The 20,258-nt window shown below is 32.4% G+C and overlaps 1 protein-coding gene across 14 annotated transcripts in view; it reads left to right on the forward strand.

The window, feature by feature from the left end:
- The window catches only part of LOC148596901 (pyruvate kinase PKM-like), a 44,108-nt gene that overhangs the window by 8,522 nt on the left and 15,328 nt on the right, over nucleotides 1–20,258 (forward strand). For 5 of the 14 annotated variants that reach the window (XM_088563834.1, XM_088563833.1, XM_088563841.1 and 2 more), the window contains 8 exons: nucleotides 527–562; nucleotides 6,665–6,679; nucleotides 12,531–12,687; nucleotides 13,219–13,310; nucleotides 14,233–14,352; nucleotides 17,934–18,120; nucleotides 18,348–18,490; nucleotides 19,293–19,420. In XM_088563834.1, the coding sequence (XP_088419960.1) occupies nucleotides 527–562; nucleotides 6,665–6,679; nucleotides 12,531–12,687; nucleotides 13,219–13,310; nucleotides 14,233–14,352; nucleotides 17,934–18,120; nucleotides 18,348–18,490; nucleotides 19,293–19,420 (878 nt within the window). Of the gene's footprint in view, nucleotides 1–526; nucleotides 563–4,121; nucleotides 4,256–6,664; nucleotides 6,680–12,530; nucleotides 12,688–13,218; nucleotides 13,311–14,232; nucleotides 14,353–17,933; nucleotides 18,121–18,347; nucleotides 18,491–19,292; nucleotides 19,421–20,258 lie in introns of those variants that run through there. The other 9 variants (XM_088563838.1, XM_088563839.1, XM_088563845.1 and 6 more) reach the window with 5 other exon arrangements.

Here is a 20,258-nt window from a genome sequence, read left to right on the forward strand (position 1 = left end):
CAGCTTGTATTTCCTTACTTTTACCCCTGTGATATAATAGATTTGTTCCATTGAATTTGAATTTATATGAAAGGAACAGTCATTCTTTTACTTAACAAAACCACAATTAGGTCTATCAGTTGTCATCGGTTATCGATTTGCCAGTAATTGGTCATAGTGCAGTCAATGAGTTGCCCAGGGCCCAGTTTCTTAAAAGAATCTCAAATTTAGATTTTCCTCAAATCCTTGTGTTTTCCTCAAATCTTCAATTTCAGACTATCTGAGTGGTTGAAATGTCAGTTGAGGTAGGATATGAGGATTTGAGATTTTTTATGAAACAGACCCCTGATCTATTCAGGTTTTGTAATTCCAATCACTTAAATCTGTCACCGGTCATCGTTCATCGATTTGCCAGTTTTCGGTCAATAATTGGTCATTGATCAGTCAATAAGTTGCACTGATCTGTTCAGGTTGTGTAATTCCAATCACTGAATTTGTGTTTTGTTATTAACATGTATAAGAGTTGTGTTTGTTGTTGATTCTTCAGGATGTCATACCGTCAATCAAAACACCGCCATCAGAGGTTTGTTGTGGGGCACAGCACAATTACTACATAACTTAAAGAGGTAGACCTGGGGTAAGGGACATAACTCTTGAAATCAGTGATATGATTGCATCATATTCAATTTCATCAAAGCCTGTTAAGCTTTCATTTGAAATAGAATGAAATAAATCCAAGTTTCTGTGATGCTTAGATGAGATTGATTTAAAATGCTCTACACAAACATTCCAATGATTTGTAAGAGTTATGTCCCTTACCCTAGGTCTACCTCCTAAAAATCTCATAGTATTTGTATACATTGCAGTGGAATGCAGTCATACTTTAAATTGACATTCAAGCTTAAGCTTAATGGTTTTAAGAACAAACTTTTTGGATATAATGGGCTTGTATCTGTTGGAGTGAAATGATTTTTTCTAACCTGTTCGAAAGTTTAACTAGCTTGGGAAGCTCATTCTCCTCGCCCCAGTGTCACAAAGCTTGAAAAATATACCTAAGTCTCAGAAAATTTGTAAATGTTTGTGATGTCATCAGATTGAAAGACGTTTATTGGAGTTACCATAGAAGTTAAGAATATTCTCAGACTTGGGTATTTTTTACTATTGTGGTGCTTGGGTCAAAGTCATGGTTTTAAGTTCACATTTACCTTTGTAGCTCAAAATCATGGTGTGGGAGGATGGGGATGATATAATTTGATTGAAAATTAAAGATTTGTGGCATTTATCTCAAGTTTTATCTATTCCCTGTGTCTTGGCAAGTTGGTCAAGGCTTTTAAAGGCAACAGCCCATAGACTCTTTTCTAACTGAATTGGATATTGAAAATTTAAGTTGGATTGAAACATTGTGACTGCTTACCATATCTTTGGTAATTAGTTTAAGTCAAAATTTGTGTATTGTTCCAGTTTGTAATTTGTAAATAAAAATTTGTAATGTAGCCAGACGTAATGGATTCCAACTGAGATCTGTCTGCGAGTGACAATGGATAATTTATTATTTAGATAGTTCAAATTGAGACAAAAATCACCACTGCAGTATAATATACAAATACTAATACTATATATAGATAATGTTTTTGTATCTGCCATTAGTGGATGATAATTTTGGATTGATTTATGTGTAGGATTGATATGTCTACCTTTCTCTTCCCTATGATTGAAAAAAGTACATGTTTAATACATGTGCAATTTGATAAAAGAACAGTTAAAGAACGATGGTAAAGACTTCTGAAAGACTCATTCTATAAAAATAAGAAGAGATTGTAAAGGATGAGCCATATGTAATGTTTTTTTTTTCTTTAATTTCATGTTTTTACTTCTGTTGATGATATAATGACAGAGAAAGGGAGACAAATCAGGATACTCCAAAGGAATGTTCATCCTCCATTTTAACATTTTGCTTGAGCGATTTGAGCGATTACACCTGGGTTTTGTGGCTTACAGCTTAGTGCATTATATTTTGTTAACTACATGTATTTTGTATGTATTGGTGCTTGTATCATATAACCATTCTCTACCAACATTTACGATTAAAACTCAAATAGCTTAGTATTATTTTTGTTTCAGGTTAGTTAGTGTTATTCACATGGCATAGGTAGAAAAAATTGTAACTGTCTGTCTTTGGCTTAAAATGAAAATCTCAATTTGTTCTTCCTCTATTTTTACCTTCCAAATGATCTTATTGGTTGAAAAATGAGTTGAGGTAAGGTATGAAGAAATTCCCATTATATACTCAAAGAGGTCTATAACATAGATCTATATTCAATATTTAATTACCAATATTCATATAAGGGAAGAATGTTGAAACTATGACAAGTCCTCCTGTCATCAGTTACCCTCTATGATTTTTTAGAGGTTGGCAAAAATTGATGATTTAATTTGACTAAAAAAACGTTGCTATAATTCATTTATAAGTTTTACTAAAATGATGGAATGATGAGAAGAACAAACATGTATTGTAGTAAATACTAAACAATATGAAACCACACTATTAAGATTTTGAAGGGAACAAAATGCTGTCCTCATGAGTTTGAAATGTACATTGTTTCAGTGAATAAGATGTTATTTTTCAATATGAAACTACACTTTTAAGATTTTGATGGGAACAAAATGCTGACCTCGTGAGTTTGAAATGTACATCCTTTCAGTAAATAAGATGTTATTTTTCAATGTTAAGGTTGACATTCAGTGAAAATTGTAATTTGCAGTAATTAAAAACCAATTTACCTGTCTGGAGTAGAATACATTTCTAATCCTTTCATAAGGATGATTGTGCATCAGTTAATTGTATTTGAATACTTCTGTATACCGTTACTTACATGTAGTTGGGACATTTTCCAAAATAAATCTTATTAAATCACCCATTATATATATAGCTGTTGATATTACTGATGTCAATACTACTAGTGCATGTACATGTACATGTGATACCTAAATTCACATACATAGTTCACTATATATCATTCAATGTACTTTCACATAGGGAGATTTCAGGGGCAATGTTAGTAGAGTCAATGTTACATGGGGTTTGAACTGCTATATTTTTGTCTGGTAGCCCACATTTTAAAACTTTGATTGCCTCTATGTATATATTTCTGGACAAGAAAAATAGAAATTAAAGTAGTCAACCCAAAATTTAAGGGGCTCAAGTGGGACCTTGTTGATTCTTAGTACATTGTAATAGTATTGACCCAATACATTTGTATATTATTTGGGCTTGATAGTGGACCCATTTGTCCAAAACTGTACTTGCAGATATGCTACTTGACAAAAAACTTGAACTAATTAATTTTCAATGTTCCTTGTAAGTGCCATTCCTTCAACTATGTTGAATTTCAATGAAACTTGACATGAAGATTATCAGTAGACATCATATAACAAGGTATTATTTGAATTTGGAATTATTTTGGATTTTAGGAAATGACAAAAAACAATAGTAAAACTGCCCCTTATTAAGGGGGTTTGTCATGGCAGCATGACTAAGGGGGTAGGGTTAGTAGGATAACAAAAAGTAAGGAAAACCTACTTCCTCCTTAGTAGGTTAAGTTCTATAAAAAATTATTTTACTTATTTTATAAAATCCAAAATAATTCCAAATTCAAATAATGCCTTGTTATATTCAGATAATGTCACTGGATTTTTCCAATAAGGTTTTACTTGATGTAAGCATTAGATGTTGCTCTGTGTGTTAACTCTGTAATTGTAGGATTTGCACAAGTACTATTTTGAAAATATATTGCATGCTTAGTTTTGGTTGCTTACTGTTTTAAAATATTATTTTGTTATTCAATAATGGCAAATACATACTTGTAATATTGATAATGGATCTAATAAGTTGAGTATGTTCAATATTTGTAACTTTAATTAGATTTTGAAATTATGATAGCCTGCTTATTGCCATTAATTGCCAAATTAGAATTTAAAAGTAAGATGTAAAATTTTGAAATTTTAAAATTTGTAAAGGGAGATATATCAAAAAGCATCTTGTCTCTTGCTACTAACTGGCCATAAATAATAAATATCCCGCAAACAAGTCGACCAATACATTACCACTAATAATAAGCTACATGTATATATCACTCTGTCTGTTTATAATGGGATTTATAAATAGACCAGCCTTGTCATTTTTTGACAATCATCACTGCTGGTAAGTGATGCTGTTTTTCTTTCCCTCGTCTGTGGTACAGTTATGTTGAGTACTTCGTCATTTTCACGTGTTTGGGTGAGAATTTTTTTCCTTCGGTTTTAATTTTTTAATCCTCTGTTATATTCAGTTTTCAGTATTTGTAGCAAGGGGACAACTATTTGTTCAGGAGAAGAATTTGGGAGGGTCATACCATAGTTCAGCCAACATTTTTCTTGACCTCGTTACTATTTTTGTAAAAATAGTTGTGTGGGGTCATAATTTAGCACAGTGGGTTAGGTAAATATCCTGCTATAAAAACATTTTAGCTCACTTCCTTAAAATGCTAAATTAAGGTTCTTTAATTTTCTTTAACATGAAAAAAATATTGCATATGAAGCAATTATTGTTTTTTTTGTTTGTTTTTTGACATTGTTAAATGTTGTTATAGTTAACTTTAATCACAAAACAAAATTCTATACCCGAAAGAAATTGAATATTTCCATGTAAAACTTAGATGCTCTAAAGCCACACATAAATGCAAACAAAAAAACATGAAAATTGATACAAAAAAAACCCCTAGTGCTATATCACTATTTCATGTCTGTGTTATTTCCTATGTTAAATTCTGCTATTTATAAAGTTCATAGCAAATTTTACATCAGTACGATGGTACTGGAGGGGTTTCATTATAACGGTCACCCTTTACCTTAACTCTCATAAACCTACCAACATACTTTATTTGCCTTGTAAGAAAGAACATGGCCTGGTTTCATAAAAAAAATTCTCAAATGGAGATTTCCTCAGATCCTTGAATTTTCCTCAAATCTTCAATTTCAAATGATCTGATTGGATGAAATTTGAGTTGAGGAAGGATTTGAGGAAAATCTCAAACAGGGCCCAGTTTTTCTTGCCGTTTTGTGTTATCTCTCATGCATTTTACCTCCTGAATATTTTCTCTGTTTCAATTGTTGTCCCCTTTATATCGGATATCAGATATCAATAAATGAATCGGGGAAATTTTGAGGTATGTCTAGTCACTTGTGTATGGTCTGTTCATAAAGCATGCATTGATGTTTATATCATGTTGCTGTGGATACCAACTAACCTCTATAGTACAGTGAGATCTGTTTAAACTGAACCTTTAATAAACTGGAAACCTGTCAAAGCCACACTATCTTTAGTGAATACATTTTGTCCCTGTGTAAATGGAACACCTGTCTAATGAGAACAAATTACATCCATGTATTCTGTTTAGACAGGTTTTACTGTACCCTCAAGGAATAACAATATTGTTATATTTTAAACAAGGAAATGATAAAAATTTGTCTAATTTTACAACTCAAGTCTAAGTGCATTACGTCATGATAAACAATGAAGATAGTGTATATCTGGTGAAGTATAGTTTTAGTTAACCGGCAATGAAAAATTCAGGAAAAAAATTTAATTTTCTATGATTTGTAATTATTCAGTTAACATCTAAACACCTTGTAGTTTATTTAATGATTATTACATTGCTTCAAGTTTTTATTGGTTTCTTAACTTGCAAATATTTAAAGTACGTTTCTCTGTGTGACTTGATGCCCCAAAAACTATAATTTATCCCTCAATTATCAAAGCTTTGAAGTTTTGCATATGATATTTTCTGTCTGGTTCATAATTTCATACACTGTTGTTTTTTCAAATCAAATACTTGTACTAAAAGTGTACTTCTATACATGCTTAACTATGTATATATAAGTTTCTGTATCATATCAGCCATGGTAGTGGTTGAGGGTAAGTTGAGGGCAATGCAGTTTATGATATCAGAATCCAGTCTTATGGAATTGTCATAATTTATATGTGATATTAAAAATTTTATACCGGGGACAGAGGCAGCATCATAGAAGTTTTAGATAACTGTGGGAATAGCTAGTACTCTATTTTTTGTCGCTGATATTCCTTTTAAATGTCAGAAACTTGTTGGATTGATATACATGTACATGTATTTACTATGAAATGTGTTTTCTATCTCCAAAATATCTGAATGAAAATTGATTTAAACACTTTAATGTAATTTAATTTATTTGAGTTCTAGCAGAATTCTTTCGCTTGCCATTCTATCAGCAGTTGAGTTTAGACCCATTAGATATGGCTTTTGTACATAGCCAAATGTGCCACGTATGATAATCGTATGGTGCTCAATTCTTATAAGCATGTAGTAATCATATGAAAATCATATGATATCTATCATATCGTAGTCATATGATTCTCATATGTTAATTTTGGCTTGAAAAACATATGACAATCATATGTTGGTGAAAAACATATGATTATCATATGACAATCATGCTATTATCATATGTAAAGCGAATCATAAGATTATCATATGGTGGTTAATTTATATGATAATCTTATGATTCAAACCATATGATTCTCATGTGTGGCACATTTGCTTGTGTATAAGTTAGGCTGAACCCCTGCTGCCATTGCTTGTGTATATTTTAGTGGTAATCATTATTTTTACAGGTTTCCTACAACAAAGTAAGATGAACAATTGGGCACATTAAAATATTTGCTTTTGCTTTTACTGCAGTATACAATGTAGATGGATAATGTACTGTTTATAATGTGGTCTCTTTAAATATAGATAATTGTGGGATTTCTATTTTTAGATCTCTATTTTAAGTTTTATTAGTTTCTGATAAAAAGTGTATTTTTTCTTTAGCATGTTCATCTCTATTCTTGTCATAATAGCACTTTATTAAAATCAATGTTTACACTGTTTTTTCTCCTAAAAGGTCATATAAAAATTTGAAAAGGACAAATCTATTAATTCTGAATTGAATGATATGTATTTTTTTCCACTCGAACCAGCCAGGCAGGTGTTTGTAGCATGCAATTGGCCTCCAGCCAGTTCCTAATGAAAACACTGAAAATGGGGGCAAAATTATAATCACTTTGTTTGATCTTCAATCTGTCTGTCTGTTATACTTGTCTGTTACATATTTCTCAGCTACTTTTGGAGGAAGTTCCTAGATATTTGGTATATTTCTTTTCCATGATGACTTGCACCATGTCTCCCCTTCCTAGTTTTCATGGATTAGGGAAGATATAAAAATTCTAGGATTCTTAAATTCTTGATTTTGATGTTTTCATTATACACTTCAATGGGAAGCTTCGTTTTGTTGGGGACCAAATTTCGTGGTCTGACTCACCCTCGAAAACCACACAAATTGATACCCCACAAACAATACTACATTCACAGTACTTAATGATAAAGATGAGATACTTTTAAAATGGGGCCTGTGCAGGTCTGGGTGTCAAAAGAATAGGTCTGCAGCAGCACTAAGTTTTTTCTAGTGGCAATCTATTTGTTGACCCTGTTGTCCTTGTGTCCCATCCCTTGTTTCATTTCATCATCATTCATGTTCATTTTATCATCCACTTTATGTTCATCGCCTGAATATAGCTGAAATATTGCTGCTCTGGCATTAAACCCCAACAATCAATCAATCAATCTTAAAATGGGTAGTAAAATCTCTACTGTTTCAATATTGGATTAAGAATCATAAACACATTTTTAAAACTACTGTGGAGGTACTTGAATTCAGGATACCAAGTTTCGTGGATCAGGGAAGAAACACAAGATTGTTGATTCTTGAATTCTTGGTTTGGAAGTTTTCAGTGCACATATCAGTGGGGATCTAATTTTAATTGGGAACCAAATATCGAGGTATGACCTACCCACGAAAACCACGAAAATTAGTACCCCACGAACAATAGTACTTTCACAGTATCTGATTTCAAGCAGTTTATTGATTGTAGATTGAGGCCCATTTGCAGATGCAATTCAGGATAAAAATTGTTGGTACCTAACCAGACCTGCTTTCTTTAAGACCATTTTATTGTACAAACTGACAGAAGATACAGCCAGTATGAAAGCATGCCACCCAAATCACATATTAGTCTGACTTAGAGGAGACAATCAGTCATTACTTTTGCTCCTTTATGATACATTTTTGTACATGCATCAGTAACTTTAATTTAATGGTCTTTGTTATACTCAGCTGTTTATCAAAGTACTCAAAACCTCGATGTCCTGGTGTCGATTTCACAAAAAGTCATAAGTATAAAGTTGATCGAAAGGAATGATGTCATAACCTAAAATAGTATTGTGACGCCATAATTTACTATCAATTTCACATTTACGACTTTTTGTGAGATCGACACCTGCACTTGAGGTGATGCCTTACGAGTGGACCACCACTTGTCAGCTAAAAATCTGGTGCTGCCAGAATAATTTAAATCTATTTTTGTAGTATTCCATCTAAAACTTTCACTTTTCAAAATTTAACTTTAAATCTCAATTCTTTTGATGAGGAAATTTAACTGCATTTGTATGAAAGTCAAAGGCTTAATTGAGGAAATTAGTCATTTTCTGAACCAATACAGACGTAAACCTAATCTCCCCTTTTGATAGTTAAAGTCGATAGTCGTAGCTTTAAATACCAATATTATAGATGACAAAAAGGTGATATGGGATGCTAATTTTCGATCTTTAGCTTGTACATTTCTATAATAAGATGTGTACAATTTCGTCCTTAGAGGTTATCAGAGTCAAATTAGCTGGATTTGTTTTATTTGGATTTGAGCCAGGGAGTTAGTTTTGGATATGTTTTAATTAAATCCATTTCTTACTGTACATTTTGGTTGTGTGTAATGCATGTCTGAAGAATGATCAAACTTAGTAATGTCAATTTTAACAAGTGATTAACCATCATGTGTAGGATGCAGAATTTGAAGAATTTTAAAACTTGATTTTTGTGGAGTTTTTTGAATAAAGGAAAGCTTTCACCTAACAGGTAAAATTCATTATAAGTATCTTATCTGTTTGTTTTTTTTTAGGTGAATAATTTTTGTTAAATGAATTGAAATGCTGTTTGATTTAAAAAAAAAAAGTATAATTAAAATGTACTGTAACAAAGAAAGTTTTGATAAAAAAAACTTCTATCAGTCTTCAATGACCCAAATGAGTGTCCTTGTACACGCATTATTTCCCCAGATCCTGGCTTTTTTTTCTGGGAAAATTATATCAATTTCATGCAGCATTCACGAGAGTTTAGATGTTTTGAAATCTTTTTTTCACTCACTTCTTTCTAAAATCTGCAAAAAGAGTCCCATTAAAATTTAAAAAAAAATGAAATATCTTCTCTTTGTGGGTTCATGTGAAAATTGACTCCCAGCGCCTTTAAAAAAAATAACTGTGTTTCTGCTAACCCTGCCAACCATAACTTCTTTTGCAATCTAAAAGCCTTTTGGCCATTTTTTTCAAAGGCATCATTAAAGTCTGAATGTGTCTCCAACACAAACCATTAAAAATTTTTAGAAATAATAATAAGTTTTGTCTACCTACCAACAAGTTTATTAGATCATGTTAGCTAGAACACCAGTATTTTTCTGAGCCTAATATTGAAGGGAATGAAAATTGTTATGTTGAAATTTAAGAAAAAAAATGGTCATTACCTGGATGAAACTGCTGTTTAGACAAAGGAATAGAACATATATGTCCCTTGCATCAAATTAATGAAGAAAAAATTGAACATTCCATGGGTCAATATTGCATTTCATTAAAGTCTGAAAGACCAATAGGTTTGGCCTTTTGCCTCTTTGTACCAAAAAAATGAAAAGGAATTCATGAAAATGAAAGGGACTTCGGTCCCCAATTCCTGGCCAATGTTCAAATATATGCATATATGTCTACAGAATGGTTAGATTCATGATTTATTATTCTTTTCAATATCTTCCTAAATCAATTCAGATTGAATCGTAGCTACATGTTCCTAATAAAATGATTCAACTCATGCACATGGTATTTAGTTTACATGACTAGCATAATGTACTTAGTACAAAAATACCAATCTTATATAAATATGGGGTTATCACCAAGTTCTTTCATGTCTTCCATGTGCTTTGATCGATCAGCCATATTGATTTATTTTCCATTAAATGGGGATAAAATGTCTGGGTATAACTTGACCTTCAATTTCATCAGCCAAACCCATAATAATAAATCATTATCAGTCTTATGCAATTAAAGACACTGTGATAAGGTCAGTTTATATTTCTAACGTAGTTATTTATCAACAATTGGGAAATTCAGAGATACCATGACATGACCATTTTCTAACCATCACTTTGGCATAAATTACATGAACTACCGGTAATGGTGAAAAATAAACCTCATCAACCAGTTAAGGAAAGGTAATATTTTCTTTATTACCAACTGAGTTGTAACTGAGGCAGTGAAGACTTTTCCAATTCTTTTTATAAAATTAATTAAGTACACTTTTACAAAATTTACTTTGAAAGAATTGTGTATTTTGTGTATTAAATCTGTTTAGACTTAAGTGACTATGGTTTTACTTTGTTCAGTGAACATTATAGCATTATTTGGTGATGTTGTTGCCAAATTTTTTCATCAGTCTATCTGACCAATGTCAATCCTGGTCTTGCTTCAGGTTTCTCCACAGTATTTTCGACCTAACAATCCTGGTCTTGCTTCAGGTTTCTCCACAGTATTTTCGACCTAACAATCCTGGTCTTGCTTTAGGTTTCTCCACAGTATTTTTGACCCAACAAGTCCTGGTCTCTCTCCAATCTATCTAACTGTCAACATTTTAGAACAACCAGGTTTCAAGTTAATCAGATAAAAAAAAATATTACCAAGTCTTCAGCTGCTCTATTCAGATATTTTTAAAATAAATTAAAAGAGTATAAAGTCAGTATGCATGCTATACAAGAATCTGGAAAAAGGAGTATATAAAAAATAGCTCTGTGCATGGGATTTGCTATACATAAATCAGAATGCATACAGAGCCTTTACCAGGAACTGAAGTAGCTTTCTTTTGGAGGTTCAAGGTCATGAGCATACCCGGTAGGTCGTACTTATTTGAATGGTTTCGGATAGTCCCTGCTTTAATATTGCTTTGCTTGAATATGTAGTGTTATGCATGTGCAGCCCCTGCCATGCAAATATAATTTATTGGCCCAAAATAGTTATTCAATATTTTTGTCTTGTGTGTTCGACTTTCATAAATTTTAACTTGATCAAAGCAATTTGTAGTAGACTCAGGCCATTTGCTAATGTCGCCTATGTGCACATTAATTTAAAAAAATGGGTGTGATTTGAACACTGATTTCATTCTTCTGTTATTGTGAAGTTACCACATACCTATTTCTCAATATGATCAATTTTTCATCTTCATTATGCATAGTTTTGGGCCGTGCACCTAATTACTTTTTCATATGACAAATACTATGATTATACTGGTGGTTTTCTTGCATTGTTTGTATATTAATATAAGTCAGAAGGTTGTGACGGTCATCATGTACTGGTATAGAAACTTCTTATGTATCTAAAGCTTGTATTTTGTACTATCCTTGTATCTATATGATATTTATATTAGTAAGTTGGTACATTCTTGTGTAAGTATTAATCACGGCCTTGTAGCAAAAGAATGAAATATACATGTATGTTAAAGAATCCTAATCTCTCAGGTTTGTATAGGTAAGGTACAATTAAGATGATATTGTAAAAAAAAATAAATTTATTAAAAATGCAATTTGAATGGTTTTATGCAATTGGCAAGCTTAATTCTTAATTTTGTATACTTATTTATGTTCTGTGCATATGTTGACAGTGAATCATTTGTCATTTTACATTTTAAAAATGCATCTTGTTTTAATTGATCTGATATAAGATTGAAGTTTGTACTAAAAATTAAACAACTAAAGTTTGAAAAATTTATGATGGTATTTTAAGTCCTTCAATATGATATATGCTACAATGAAGATCAGTAGAATTTATATGATTTATAATTTTATTCTTTACATAATCGCCATAAACTTTTTGAATTTCAATGCATGGTCTTGTATCAAGTTATCCTTCTCAAAAGAACTCTTATTAAAACGGTAGCTACTTTACAATCATCAATAGTCTGAATAGGAAAAAGCGGCAAGATGAATTTTTTTTAACTACAAAATAAATGTCATATTGTCCTTTGAATTTAATATAATGTGACAACACGTGTTTGACACTTGACTTGTTTTTGGCACAAACCAGTCTGATCTGATTCTTTTATTTATTGACACATATCCCACGACCCAAATTCTACTTTTAGTCATAACGTTGATTGCTAGTACATGTATCTCATGTGCCTCATCATCAGGTAATGTTGTATTATGTAATTTGATTATGACTTTGTGACAGACTGCATTATTGAGTGATGGACAAGACTATTGTGATATTTTCTATGCTATGAAATTTTTTCTTTTAAACTTTCATTTTGTTAAATTTGGTAAAGTTTCTGATCTTGAACTTGCTACTTTTTAGTTCGATCTGGATGCGATGGAGCAGGAAGGGGCCTACTACTGTCAGTCTCAGCAGCTCCAGGCAGCTTATGCTAGCTCCCACCTGGAGCATATGTGTTGTTTGGATATAGACTCTGAACCTCATGAAGTTCGTATGACTGGAATTATTTGTACCATTGGTAGGTGACTATTTTGTGTTTCTATTCTCCTTCCTAGATTAATATTTTTCCTACCTCAGTATGGTTTGATGTACACTGAATCTTACAGGGGTGTGATTTTTGTACTGATTTACAGATTTTTGTCTTTTATAGATACGATTTATTTTACTGTAAATTACTTTTGATTTTGCACATTTCTGGACCCTATTCTTCCTTGAGAATAATCCCTTGGTTCAATAAATTTTATGGGAGTTATGGAACTTAGATGCTTTTAACAAATAGCAGATGATGTATAGTCACATAAAATTCCTATGGTTTTGTTTTCTTAGAGGTGTTTACCTTTTACATTCCTTGTTTCTACAAATTTGGACTGAAAAATACTTCAATGGATTGTGAATCTCTATGAAATGCTTATGTTTAAAGTCACATGTTCAGAATTCTAAGAACTAATTTCATTTAAATTGACAAAAATATGGTTTGTCATAAACTAGTGTGAATAGGTCTGTGTTCATGAAATCTTGTTTAGGGCCTTACATTACTGTATTATTACAGGCCCAGCATGTGTAGCAGTCCCCACCCTTCAGAAGATGATTATCCAAGGAATGAACATTGCTCGTCTGAACTTCTCTCATGGAACATACGAGGTAATACAACTTATATTGAAGCTATCTTTTATTGCCAATGTTATAATGAAGGATTCCTTAAATCTCATGGTACATCCATTTATTACAGCAAGTTAACTTATTAAACCATAGTCCTCAATTAAGTGATAGTATATCCTGATTATACCATAGTTCTCAATCAAGTTTTAGTATATTTGATTGAATGAAGGTCCTGGTCTCGATTTCACCAAAAGTGTAAAGTTGATCATAAGTAATAAACTAAAATAGCATTGTGACGTCATGATTTACGATCAATTTCACACTTACGACTATATGTGAAACCGATGCTAGGACCTTTGTAAATGAAATTTCAAAGGCCCTATGTAAGAAATTAGGTGTCCTGGGCCTTTGTTCATCACTAATTTGTACTTTTGGGAAAGGGAATATTATATGTACAATGTCTGGTACCAGTTTCATAAAAAAATGTCTGGTACCAGTTTCATAAAAAATGTCTGGTACCAGTTTCATAAAAAAAATTTCAAATCCTTCCTTAACTCAAATTTCAACCAATTAGATTGCTTGAAATTGAAGATTTGGGAAAAAAAAGGATTTGAGGAAATTCTCAACTTGCGATTTTTTTATGAAACCCAGGCCAGGACTTAAATTTGACAAGTTTTTATTTCCATATTTCCCAAAATCTTTGTGAATATGGCATACATTTTCTGCTATACTGTCTATTGTTGTAAGCAGCTTAGCTCAGTTTAATAAAAAGCACAAAATGAAATTTTATTGCAGGCCTTGAGTTTTTGCTTAAATCCTGAATTTCAAGCAACATGAGAATCTGAGAAAAGTTTGTTCTATGTAAAACCAAGCTTTGAATATCTAACTGTATTTGCTATTGGTTATTTAATTTTTTAAAACCAAAATTTTTAAATTGAGGGCATTTGATATTATATTTTTATAGTACCATGGCAACACCATCAAGAATATTAGAGAGGCTGTCAGTAAATTCAGTGTTCCTAAACCTGTGGCCATAGCGCTGGATACCAAAGGTCCAGAAATTAGAACTGGTCTCCTGAAAGGTGTAAGTTTTCTATGTAATGTTTTGTATGATTACTATAAATCAGAAGTGTAAAGTAAGTTGTAATTTATGACATCATCATACTATTTTCTATAATGACATCATAACCTACGATTAGTTTTTACACTTCCAAATGGTTGTGAAATAGCCTGCTGAAATCTGAACTAGCCTTCCAAAAGGTGTAAGTTTACTTTGTAAGGTCTTGTTTTGTTCAAGCGATTCCAATTACATATTGTTTTTGTTAGTTTAACAATAAATTGTAACTCTTCATTTTCATAAGACCACAAAAAATTTGTTGCAGTATAATGGTATGGCGCTGTGATTGTCTTCCTTTGAGTTGTTGTCTATAGACATTTGATTTTTGTGCACGAACTTGAATATTAACAAAGTGGCATTTAAAATAAAATTATTACAAGGTTCTAAACAAGAAAAGGAAAGATGGTATTGATATTGGTATTTTTGGCCCAACTGTTTTGGAATTATGGGTAAAAAAGAGTCTAAATTGAAGAATTAAAAAAAAAAAGTAGCAGTTTTAAACAATATTTTAAATTCATACTTCTAAAATGAATGCGACATGTGGTCCAGTGGAAAAACACATCAAATGTTTAAATAATTACTGGTAACTAGAATTTGAAAAATTTACATCTGTGACTTCATTAAAGCTGAGGAATTGATAAAACTCAAGTTACTATGATACGATGATACAAAATTATTTAATTCTGGATTCCTTCTATTTGAGCAACCATAATGCATTGTCAGTACATTTATTGATTATATATAATAAGTGACTGTATATAAAAATTAGGCTCTGCCTATTTTCCTAATGTTTACAGAGGTTTCATTTATTTTTGAGGGTATCAATTTTTGTGGTTAGAGACCTATGGCTGGATACTTGAATTCATGGTTCATGGGTTGATAGAATTTCAAAAAATTAATGAATTTCTTTGCATTTCTGTAAATTATCAGTGAAGCAAGACTTCTTTTGTTCAAGATTTTAAACAACAATATTGTAAACATATAAAGCATATAACAATATAAAGTATTTTTGTGAACATATGTTTTACCACTCCGCTACTAAGAAGGCATTAGTTCCTTGATTAAAAAGTTAATTTAATAACGAATGAATTAATCCTTCTGGAAATTGAGACGTCCATTTTCATTTTCCAAACCACGAGTAAAAGTTCCGATAAGTTGAAATTCTTGCAAATGAAAACTTGTGGTATTTTAACATTACATAACTCAAGTACTCAGACTGTATGGGGCTACATGTACTAAACAATTGATACTTTTGGTAATTTTAAAAACAATTAAGAGTTACGGATGACAGAATTTCGACCGCTAGATATGGCTCCAGTGTCACATGACTAAGGCAGAGATTACCGGGTAGACATTCATGCACACAAATAACTGTTTGTTAGAACCTCAGGGCTCACGCTACTGGGCGATTCAGGTGAAATAGTTGCCCTGGAGTCACTCACTTCGCCCTCAGACGATACCAAAAGCGAAGTGAAGTCGCCCTCTCATTTTCAGTCATCGCTCATGATTGGGACTGAACTCCGTCTTTTAAGAGTATTTTGATCAGAGTTATCTCTCTTCCGATAACAATTCAAACAAAAATGGCTCCTGTTCGAGAAAATAAATAATTGTAAAAATCATGGAAATCTATCGAATATTCGGTTACGGAGAAGTATTTTAATTTTAATCACCTTTTTGCTTTGAACGTTTAAGACATGATACAGGATAAACATTCTTTACTCCAGTTTACAATAATTTATATTTTATCGTTCATATTTCGTTACGAAATGTACAAGTTTGTCGTGCGATTTCTCTGGAGTTCGGTTAAATTTATCTCAATTGATAAATCAGTAGAAAACCAGAAGTGTTTCTTTTGATATTCTTGTTTCATAATTGAACAGAAAATTCTCAATTCAACGGAACATATCTTAAGCTTGAGACAAGTTCCCGAACCGACAGATACAATATGTGTCCATGAAGTTTCAGTCTTGATTTATCTGTAATAAATTTTGAACATAATTATTGATACTCTTGATCAACTTATATCAAGAGACTGGATATTTTGAACAAGAAATCATTATGGGTTATGTAGGACTAGGGAAAAAAAAACAGAACCAAATGAAAATTCCAACAAAATGTCACTGCCAGAAATTTTCTATCCCAGTGCTGCTAGAAAAGATAAAATCAATGGGACAAGACATTGCAAGAATCTTTGCTTTACTCAGTCATACATTAATTTTTTTTTGTAATAAATTTGGTAAGGCGTTGAGGTATAGATTAGAAATTCAATTTCAAGAATATATACATGGAATACAGTGAATCATTCTGTCAACAAGCTGATTTCATTTTGTCCAAAATATTTAGTTACTTGCACATGTAGCTAATAGAAAAAGGTAACATTTATCGTATTGAACAATAATAAACATATAAAAATGCCTGATTATATTGTGTGCATGTAAGTAAAATAGAACACATATAATTAAAAAAATCTGTTAACAAATGATGTACGTACACATTCACTTCTTCCTGTCACTGCCTACTTCTCCCTAGTGTCTCTCTGAAAGAGAAGTCACTTCTTCCAGTTTTTCTCAAGTAGCTTGAGTCCTGGAACCTTAATTTCTTTGTTCAGTGCTATCAATGAAAACCAGAAAAATAAGTAACAAACAAACAAAGATGAAACTGCAGTATTGTAGGGTCATTATTGTGGACGACTAGTGGGGAAGAAATGTAATATAAAAAGTCATAAAAATTAAACTAATCAAATAAATAAAAATGATAAGGATTGCAGTATAAAGGCCAATAACAGTATTTTCTCTGGACATAAAAACAATATAAAGTATTTGGCACAAGTCTGAAAAAAAACATATGGAAAAGCCTAGCGTTTGACCCCGATTGTAAGCCTCATTAGAAAAGTGTTTTTATTTTAAGTGAATACTCTGTTTTTGTCTCTTTAGTGATCTGAAATTAGATATATCTAACATGAATGTTAAGGAATGACATTGAAACTCAAAATATTATTACAATTTTTACATTCCCCATATATTCTGCACATTTTGACTGTAAATATGGATTGTCAATCTCTTATAGTACCTATGCTAAAACCAAAGTTCTTGTTTTTATGGATCATTTCCATAAAATACAGTAAAAATATAAATTTTCTTGTAGAAGTATGATCAGTAGCCCTTAACACAAAAAAAAAGATCATTACTGTGAAAGTACTTTAATTTGTGGATAAGAGAAGGAACATATGTTCATGGATTCTTGTATTCAAGTGTTTGAGATTTTCATTATGCACATCAATGGAAATCTCCTTTTTGTTGGGAATCAAATTTTGTGGTTTGACCTAACCACGAAAATTTGTACCCCATGAACAGTAGTACTTTCACAGTATGACGTCATAATTTGTGACCAATTTTTCCCTGACGATTTTTTTGTGGAAAGGACTGCAGGTCTTTTATTTTAAATGGCCAATTTTTCATATTTAAGTTTCAAAACACTGTTTGGTCAAGTATATTCTTAGGAATTTGTGAAATGTATTAGTTTATCTATAAATGAAAACATTTTTATAGGGAGCGTCAGCAGAAATAGCCCTGAAGACAGGAGACAAAATCAAGCTTACTACTGATGAGAAATACTACGAGGAATGCACTGCTGATATCCTGTATGTGGACTATAAAAACATTACCAAAGTGATGAATGTAGGAGGAAAGATCTTCATTGATGATGGTCTCATCTCAGTCATTGTTAAAGAGAAAGGTAAGATATTTATCTACAGGTTAATGTTTCCGCAGATATAATGATTATGATGTGTCCATATGTCAGTCTGTTAGTCCCTCCCTCTGTCATCTTTTTGTCGTTGCATCATTTATTTTAAAAACTTGAAAATTTATTATATATAACTTATATTTTTTGTGGGAGTTATGCTCCTTTGAACTTAGTTTCTAAAGCACAATAGTTCTTACACAGTATTGTATATTTTGCAGGTGATGACTGGCTGATGTGTGAGATTGAGAATGGAGGTGACCTTGGTAGTAAGAAGGGCTGTAACTTACCTGGTACACCAGTTGATTTACCTGCTGTGTCTGAGAAAGACAAGAAAGATCTACTGTTTGGTGTAGAACAGGGAGTATGTACAGTGATAGAATTAGATCCTCTGTTAATTCAGCTGTTTTGTCTGATGGTTTTATACCTTTCCTCGCAGAGATTTTTGTTATGTTTTTTTTTTTCAGTGTGTTTGTCCATCAGGGCCCAGTTTTTGGAAGCTTCTTCTATTTTATAAATTTCATCTACTGGATAATTTGCATAGATTTAGTGAATAACTTTTGTTCAGCAGATAAAATTTTTAATAAAATTTTCATGAAATTTCATGTGTCTGGTGGATATTTGAAAAAAAAAACAACTTCACCCCATCTTTTAAATAATGGTGATGACCACAAATTAACCTTCAGCCATTAACCTTATCTTGTGTATCTCCAGGCTATTGATAAATCTTATCACTTGTATCTCCAAGCTGTTGACAAAACTTATCACATTTATCCCTAAGCTGTTGACAATCCTTATCACATTTATCTCCAGGCTGTTGACAAACCTAACCACATGTATCTCCAGGCTGTTGGCAAACCTTATCACATGTATCTCCAGGCTGTTGACAAACCTTATCACATTTATCTCCAGGCTGTTGACAAACCTAACCACATGTATCTCCAGGCTGTTGACAAACCTTATCACATGTATCTCCAGGCTGTTGACAAATCTTATCACATGTATCTCAAGGCTGTTGACAGATCTTGTCACATATATTTCCAGGCTGTTGACAGATCTTGTCACATATATTTCCAGGCTGTTGACAATTTCTTTTTGTTGCCTTTGTTATGCATTCAGTTTGTTTACTTTTAAGCAGATCTGTGATTTTATTTTGGTATTTTCAGGTTGATATGGTGTTTGCTTCCTTCATCAGAAGTGGATCTCACATTCAAGAAATCAGAAAAATCTTAGGAGAAAAGGGAAAAAATATTAAGATCATTGCCAAAATTGAAAACCATGAAGGAGTCAAAAAGTAAGTCTTCTCAAATAAGAATATTAAAATCAGAGATTGTATGATTGCCAATGAGACAGTCATCCACAAAATTTCAGCTATATTCAGGCGATGAACATGAAAGGATGAACATGAAATGATGATGAAATGAAAAAAGGGATGGGTCACAAGAACAATAGGGTCGACAAATTTAGCCTCCTGTGGTGGAGTGCAAAGGTTCCCACTATGGAATACCACAGCAGGGTTCTTTATCGTGTGAGGAACGTGGCATCTTTCCCAACACGGTGCACCGCTATGGTTTGCGGTCAGGTTTTCCGTATTATAGCCTGACAACCCCAGCATGAAACATGCCAGGGGTACCCCATTCCACCACCTGGGGCACACATCCCAGTTGCTCTGTGGGCAGAGTGCCTAGGCAATGGCTAGGTTTCTGAGCACTATTCAGTCTCCTTTTATGACAAGCTTAGCGCTGCTGCAGGCCTATTCTTTTGACACCCGGACCTGCACAGGGCAGTTCGTTGATAAACTTTTGAGAAAAATATCGTTGCTTAATTACAATTTCACGGTTAAAAAAACGAAGAAAAGGAAAGCTGATGACAAGGCATCAGACCAGACGGAATCAATTGACACTGTGTCTTCTTGCCTGCAAACATAAAATTATACATAAGAATATCAGATAACAAAATTACATTTATATCGATTGGGACTTCACACAACATTGTTCGGGCTTAGTATACCAAAGATGAAAAAGTTCAGGGCTCGGGTCTTCCCAAAAAAAATTTTCAACCCCTGGAGCTGTTAAAACCCAAAACAAGGTGTTCTATGGTAGTAAAATAAGGCACAATGGTATAATGTAGGA

The sequence above is a fragment of the Perna viridis genome, chromosome 15 (assembly GCF_037379345.1).
Source record: "Perna viridis isolate PV_CMFRI_1.1 ecotype Kerala chromosome 15, ASM3737934v1, whole genome shotgun sequence".
NCBI classification, from domain to species: domain Eukaryota; kingdom Metazoa; phylum Mollusca; class Bivalvia; order Mytilida; family Mytilidae; genus Perna; species Perna viridis.